The sequence below is a fragment of the Tachysurus fulvidraco genome, chromosome 17 (genome assembly GCF_022655615.1).
Source record: "Tachysurus fulvidraco isolate hzauxx_2018 chromosome 17, HZAU_PFXX_2.0, whole genome shotgun sequence".
Classification (NCBI taxonomy): Eukaryota; Metazoa; Chordata; class Actinopteri; order Siluriformes; family Bagridae; genus Tachysurus; species Tachysurus fulvidraco.
Genome location: NC_062534.1, coordinates 1,038,849 through 1,046,348, shown reverse-complemented (window position 1 = coordinate 1,046,348; position 7,500 = coordinate 1,038,849). Strand labels below are relative to the sequence as shown.

Genomic DNA, 7,500 nt, shown 5'->3' with positions numbered 1-7,500 from the left:
GGGCTCGGAATGGAACGCAGCCAACTTTGAAGAACTTCAGAAAAACAAGTAGGTGAAGTGTTTATGATCCTCTTAACACACACACACACACACACACACACACACACACGCTGGCATCAACACATGAGGAACTTTAACTTACTCTGTTACTGTGTACGTGTGATCGCAGTGTGGGTTACATCCTAAACGTCACCATGGAGATCGATAACTTTTTCCCTGAAGCTTTCACCTACATGAACATCCGGGTGTACGACGTGGAGTCCACGGATCTTCTCTCGTACTGGAACAACACCTACAGGTTTATCAACGAAGCCAGGTGAGGAGCAGAACCGCTGCTGTTCTGGGGTGAAAAGTGTAGAAGTGTTTAATAAAAATGATGTGCTTATTTATTTATTTTACAAAAATTATATTGAAATGCTGTCAGTTTCTTTTCCCCCTGAATAAAAGCAATAAAAATGTTAAATAAAATGTTTGTTTTACAAAATCACCAGCAGTTTTTTTTATTTTTTTCCTACAAAGCCAACAACGAAATAAAAACAGAAATAAAACAGAAAAAGTAAATAAATATAACTTTTTAAACAGAAGTTTGTTTGTTTGTTTGTTTGTTTGTTTATTTATTTATTTATTTATTTATTTATTTATTTATTTATTTATTTATTTATGTGTGTATGTCACTTTTATTGTTGATTTTTATTTATTAAAGGAGCAGTTTATTTTTCTGGGTCAGAAAAAAATGTAAACAAACTTTGTAAAGATTTATAGTAACGATTTGGACGTGTGTGTGTGTGGATACAGGAAAAATGGGCAGTCGATATTGGTTCACTGTAAGATGGGCGTGTCTCGCTCCGCCTCCACAGTCATTGCGTTTCTGATGAAGCAGCAGGGCTGGACGTTAGAGGAGGCACTTAACCACGTGAGAGAGCGCAGACCCATCGTTCACCCCAACGACGGCTTCTACAGACAGCTGCACACCTACAGCGGCATCCTCAGTGCCAGGTCTCTCTCTCTCACACACACACACACACACACACACACACACACACACACACACACACAGTTGATCAGTATAGCATGCTGGTATCGGTGTTATATTGACAGATATTGGATTAAGGGGAAAAAGTCTCTATAAAAATATTGGCACCCTGGTTTATGTCTGCAGTAAACAGAGGCACAGCTCCCTCTGGAAGCGCAAGTCTAGATCGGACACGCTGAATAATCCACCTCAGGAACAAGAACAGAAGGTGGAGACGGAGCGACAGCAGGCTGACGATGAGCAGGAAGAAGAGGAGGAGGAGGAAGAACAGAGTCTAGAGGAGGACGAGAGCTCAGAGACGGACGAGGACGAGGAGAGAGATGTAACTATGCCTGTCACTTTTACTGCAGTTAATGATGTGATTAATAATAAATCTGTATCACAATCTCTCTCTCTTCCTCTCTCTGTCCCTCTCTCTCTCTCTGTCTGTCTCTCTTTCTCCCTCTCTCTCTGTCTCTCTCTCTCTGTCTCTCTTCCTCTCTCTCTCTTTCTGTCTGTCTCTCTCTCTCTCTCTCTCTGCCTCTCTGTCTGTCTCTCTTTCTCTCTCTCTCTGTGTCTGTCTGTCATTCTCTCTCTGTCTTTCTCTCTCTCTCTCTCTCTCTCTCTGTCTGTCTGTCTCTATCTCTCTCTCTCTCAGGTGTTTGTTGATTCAGCATCAATTCATGGAGCAGCAGCAACAACAACAACAACGACAACAACAACAAACCCTGTTATTACTGTCCAGGACAGTGACAAGGTCTGAACAATCCCCCTTTTTTCTCTCTGCACCAGAGTTTGCTGGTGTCAGAAAATAATCGACACCTAGACTTTATACAAGAATACTACAAGATAATAATAATAATAATAATAATAATGTGTCTTGTTTTCATCCCTCAGGTGACCCCGAGTCCTAGCAGAAGTGGAAGAATGGATCTGTTTTCTCTCATGCAGTCCATCCAGCTGGACGACGAGGAGCGACTGAGTGATCTAGAAGTGCGGACACGTACACTTTAAGTCCTTGTAGTAAAAGTTCCTCGTTTGTCAGACATCTTGGAAATGTTTCCTGGCAGTTATTTCACTTGCCGTTTGTTTTGTCGCTGATAAAAATGACGTCGCTGAAATCGTAGTGTGAGGTTTTATATAACTGCTGCAGCTACTGTGCATTCTGTACACGTTTTATACGGACGAGTTAACAAAGCAGAAGTTTTTGTATTCACTAAACATTAAATTCTTGTGATTTCTGCAGAACGCAGCGACTCAGAGGAAATCTCCGGCTCAGAGGAGACGCAGCAGTCACAAACGACGAGCTCTGACTCACCAGAGAGCTCACGTGGACGTTTCTCCTGAGCCAAGCAGCCAATCGCAGAGCAGGAAACAGGAAAATCCGAGGCTCGGCACCGGCGAGGAACAATGAGGAGCAAAGAAAAGACTAAAATAGAGAAGAGGAAGAACAAACCATGGGAGAAAGTTGATCTTCATGATCATTTTAATGACTCGGTTGAGAAAAATGGTGAGGGATTTATTTGTTTGTTTGTTTCAGAGTTGATTCAAAAGAAAACAGGACAACTCACACACACACACACACACACACACACACACACACACACACTCACACACACACACACATACATGTATATTCTCCACACTCGCGCACACATTCAGCACACTCACACACACACATTCTCCACACTCACACACACACACCACAATACATTAGGTGTTTCTTATTTTTATTATTATGAAAACTTTCCAGACGTCACTCTGTGCCTTTCTTTTGTCTTTCACACACTCGCCTGAGCCTGAGCCGAATGTTCACACACACACCTCACTGATTTAACGCAGTATTAAAGAACAAGGAAAAGGCATAAAGGTATATAAAAGCATTTCCCAGAGATCAGAAATCCCTGTATTATTATTATTATTATTATTATTATTATTATTATTATTGTGATACACCAGGTGAAAATAGCATATAGTAGCTAAGCTAGCCAACAATCTAAACAGTGCTAATGTTGCCTTTTCTAAACATTCAAACTAGCTAACAAACTAGCCAATGCCAGTAAGTATATAGGTATAAGGACTAAACTCTGTAAAATAAGGTGATGTATTAAATTATATAAAATAAAATTAGCAATGGTCGATAGCAAGCCAGCTAATAAAGCAATTAGCCAAACTTGCTAACGAGTGAGTTAATGTTAGATTACTGTATTGGGGAAAACCAGTAGCAAACGATGAAAACAAGTTAGCTATCTATCTTGGCATAGACTACAGTATAGCTCTGATCCAAATGCCAGTAAATACTGTTTAGAACAGTAGCCATTAGGCTAACAAATTGTACTGTGTACAACACTAGCCACATTTACTAGCAAGTTAGCTAACGTAAGGCTAGCAACAAATTGCCAATAGCCAAGATCTCTAGCAAGCTACCTTCCGTTAAGCTAAGATCAAGATCGATGTTAGCTAGCATGCTAAGTAATTCGGCTAACCGTGTATTAGATTATGTATACCGATAGCCAAGACTGCTAACAAGCAGGCTAGCTTAAGGATAATGATTATATTAGCCAAATTCGCTAACAAGCTAGGTATAATCACTAAGGTTGCGTGTGTGCTATTGTGTGATGGAGGGAACATGAGGAAAATGTTTATTTCTGGTTTAACCTGGACGCAAAGTATTATTATTATTATTATTATTATTATTATTATTATTATTATATAGTTTTAAAAAGACCCAAGATCTTTTAGAGATGTTTTATTGCCTCAATTCTATGCAATAAGTCTAATTCATTTGTAACTAAATAGATGTTTTTCTCTCAGCACGAAGCAGCCAGGGATTCATTTTCAGCTCCTTCTGTTTAAACCTCCACGCTTGTGTTAAACACTTTAAATTAATTAAGTAAAAAGTAAGACTGATAATTTTCCTATCTGCAGTGTTTAGTTTACTGGAGCAGAACCTCGATACGTCCTCCTCAGTGTTTTTGAGCGTGAAGGATCCGCTGGGATCCCAGTGCGAAAGTGATTCGACTCTGAGTCGACTCTGAGTGATGCATGGAACAAACGCGACGTGAAGCATGAAATGTTTTAAACTAGTAAATTATTTATTTAGGATTCGGGTCACGTCTCCGTGTTCGCCGTGATCGGCTGATGCTTGTTATTTCTGCACGCTTGGTAAAGTTTTGCTTTACTTTCTCACTCGCTGTATTTCTGATCAGTGAATCAAATCATTGAACCGAACATTAGGATCCGAGTCTTTTAGTCAACACTAGTTTCATATTTTGTTAGTTAGTTCTTGTTGAGGTTCATATTCATATTATAGACATAAGAAAATATTCTCTCAGAGTAAAGGAAATGATTTATTTAGGAATTAATACATTATTAATAATAATAATAATAATTAATAATTAATAATTAATAATTATTATTATTATTATTATTATTATTATTATTATTATTATTATTAAAGTGTAAAGGAAGGACATTAAGCGGTTGACAGGAGCATCACACGAACCGGTGTGGAGTTGAAAACATCCGTATTATTTATTGCAGTTACACATAGTTTAATGAGCTCACGTTTTCCAGTTTATATCACCGACTCGACCAAAACCAATCCAGAAAAAGACGTGTTATTTTGTGAGGACAAAAGTAATGGCACCCCAATACGACACAGTTTTAAGAGGCGCTCGTTCACAGATTGGTCGGTTTTGGAAAAACCTTTTAAATCTGAAGCTAAGTTCTAAAAAAAAAAAAAAAAATACACCCTGATTTAAGTGAGTTATATAAATTGTACGTTAAAACGTGTTCGTCCATCAGTGAGGTGTGTGTGTGTGTGTTCATGTCTGTGTTCCACTACTGCTGCACAGAACCGGAGTGTTAATGTTACGGTTCTGTTCCATAACGTTACCGAGGTGTCGTTTTGTCAGGATGTTGGATTTTTACCTGCAGAATAAATTCACACGTGCCATAATTGAACTGTGACGTCTCTGCTGTAGCAGGTCGACTCTGTCCTCGTGTCCTAGTGCCTTCGGTTTGGACCAAAATGTCACGTTGAACACGTGTCTGACGGTTTGTGCGTTCAGTACGAATCGTGTTCCAGCTTTATGATGAATTCTATCAGCTGTATTTATTGTGTGTCGCTGTATTTTAATTTCCATGCAGTATTTTTTTTACTGTGCTGTGTGTTAAACATACAGACGGTTGCCAGATTGAAGCCAAAGTCACCATAATGAGGAAAGAAACAGCTGGATAAAATCCGTAGTGTGCTGGAGAGATGATAAAGAAAATAACAAGCATAAAAGTGCCATCTTTCTTTCAGTTAATCCTGATGCTGTTTTTTTTTTTTTAATCGAAATCGGAGCATAAATCAGGTCATTAATGCTGTTTGTTGTTTATGATCAGGAAATAAAGTCTTTTACACACATTTCAAACAGGGTTGCCAGATAATCCACGTATTTATAGTTTCACTGTTGCTGGATAAAATGTCTTTAATTCAGAAGGTTATGAATCTGTAATCTGGCAACGCTGATCCATATTGTTATGTATTTTTATTTTCACTTTTATTCCTGATGTATCTACAGCATGTACTTGTCTTTGCTGTTCTTTAAAAATAAATATGTTTAATAAAGTAGTTTCCGTGAATTGTTTGCTACGAACTACACAAACACAATAACGAAGGACTTCATTTGTAATTACACCAGAATTTTTATTCAACGCTTCAAGTCGATTCTGAAAGAACAAAATATATATTAAATAAATTTGCGTTTGGGTTCGCTGAGCAAAACGCCGCCTTCTTTCATTGCCGTCCAAAACGTCTGGACCTGAAAACAATAACAATTATTTTGTTAGATTTATATAAATTTATACATTTTATACAAGTTGTTTTTGTAATACAAAATAAAAATGACCGCATCAAGAAAACTCAATTTTACAAACTCTAGATTAAAGAATTATGGGACAAAAGGAAGCCAAATCTGAAGAGGAATTCTCATCACGGTCCCAAATTACAGCCAATAGGAACAATGAGTAAAAAAAAAAAGTTCTATTCTGTTTATTCTTTAATTATTAACTAAAATCTCACAAATAAAATAAAGCAAGAATCTTCACCTTTATGCATCAATAATATCAGTTAAAGGTAAAGTCTCCGATGTTGGAGAAATGCGTCAGAAAACTGCGTTGGGACGACAAACTAAACTCAGCTTTCCAGCGCTGGAGAGAACTGAAGGAGCAGGAAGTCGGCCACATGTTCACAGGTCGGAGTTTCCCGAGTCGATAACTCCTGAGCTAAACGCTGTTACTACACAAAACGCGGTTGTAGCTGCCTCTCTACATTACTACGATAGAAAAGAGGTGTTATTTGTGTAGTAACAGCGTTTAGCTCAGGAGTTATTGACTCGGGAAACTCCAACCTGTGAATATGTGGCCGACTTCCTGCTCCTTCAGTTCTCTCCAGCGCTGGAAAGCTGATCCTATATTAACACGTCCTACTTCTTGTCCTTATCGTAAGTCTTTCTTCTCTTTCTTTCTTTGTTTTTATCCTCCATGTCGACGTTAAAACCGCTTTCTGCTAACGTCACACATGCGCACCGAACACTCTCTTCGCCTCATATCGACAAGCCCCGCCCCTTTCTGCTCATTGGCTACACGTTTGTTTTGATTTTTGTTTAGTTTGTCGTCCCGACTCGGTTTTCTGAAGCATTTCTCAAACATCGGAGACCGCACCTTTAATATTCTTATTTTTACACAGAATTTAGTTTTTTTATATACACTGATTAAATAAATTATATATATATATATATATATATATATATATATATATATATATATATATAATAAATGTTTTTCTTCTCATAATCCATTCATAATTCATAAAGTACTCGTGTCTCATATGTAAAAAGAATATCGCTCATTGTTAAAAAAAATTCAAAACACAAATATATTAACATTTTGAAATAAATAAAACACAATTATTAATAAATTAATGACAAACATCAGTTCATATTATTTTAATAGATTTGGAGCCCAAAACTTCTTTTAACTTAACATTAAAAATTTATTGAAGGAAATGAATCAGATTTTTATGCAAATTTTCAATTTACTGAATTTAGTTTTTACTTGATTTTCTCTCACACTGTCTGTGATTAGTGGTTATTTCTGTAGATGTTTTGTGCTGTAACGATACATCAGTGTGAAGAAGGAGAATCCAGGGGGAGGAGACTCACGGCGTCGGAGCGGAAGGTCCAGGGAACCTCTCTGTAAGAGAGTCGTGTGATTCCGGCCTCGCAGCATCGCTGAGCCAGAACATCTCCCACGGCGCGACACGCAGACACACAGTGAGTGGAGCTCAGCTGCTTCTTCAGAGCCCACTCCTGTGTGGAACACGTGAGCACGGGGACGTCCGAGTCTCTGGAAAACACCGCAGCTGACACGTGATGCTGCGAGCGCTTCAACACCAACCTGACAGACAAGAGGAGGGAGAAGAGGACGAGGAGGAAGAC

At 38.3% G+C, this 7,500-nt stretch overlaps 2 protein-coding genes across 9 annotated transcripts in view; one reads left to right on the top strand and one right to left on the bottom strand.

Moving 5' to 3' along the window:
* si:ch211-203d1.3 (protein phosphatase Slingshot homolog 3) overlaps nt 1-5,633 on the top strand; it is a 17,904-nt gene extending 12,271 nt beyond the window's left edge. For all 7 annotated transcript variants that reach the window (XM_027162282.2, XM_047802197.1, XM_047802196.1 and 4 more), the window contains 7 exons: nt 2-48; nt 170-316; nt 796-996; nt 1,160-1,355; nt 1,671-1,769; nt 1,910-2,005; nt 2,259-5,633. In XM_027162282.2, the coding sequence (XP_027018083.1) occupies nt 2-48; nt 170-316; nt 796-996; nt 1,160-1,355; nt 1,671-1,769; nt 1,910-2,005; nt 2,259-2,426 (954 nt within the window). In that variant the 3' untranslated portion in view covers nt 2,427-5,633. The remainder of the gene's footprint in view (nt 1; nt 49-169; nt 317-795; nt 997-1,159; nt 1,356-1,670; nt 1,770-1,909; nt 2,006-2,258) is intronic.
* A 50-nt stretch (nt 5,634-5,683) lies between these two features.
* The window catches only part of mrpl18 (mitochondrial ribosomal protein L18), a 3,622-nt gene continuing 1,805 nt past the window's right edge, over nt 5,684-7,500 (bottom strand). Inside the window, exons 3-4 of one of the 2 annotated variants that reach the window (XR_007138265.1) lie at nt 7,118-7,459; nt 5,684-5,823 (exon numbers count right to left, since the gene is read on the bottom strand). Coding sequence is in view for 1 of the 2 variants with exons in the window: in XM_027162286.2 (XP_027018087.2) it covers nt 5,752-5,823; nt 7,225-7,459 (307 nt within the window). In the remaining variant the exon portion in view is untranslated. The remainder of the gene's footprint in view (nt 5,824-7,117; nt 7,460-7,500) is intronic. The other variant, XM_027162286.2, reaches the window with a different exon arrangement.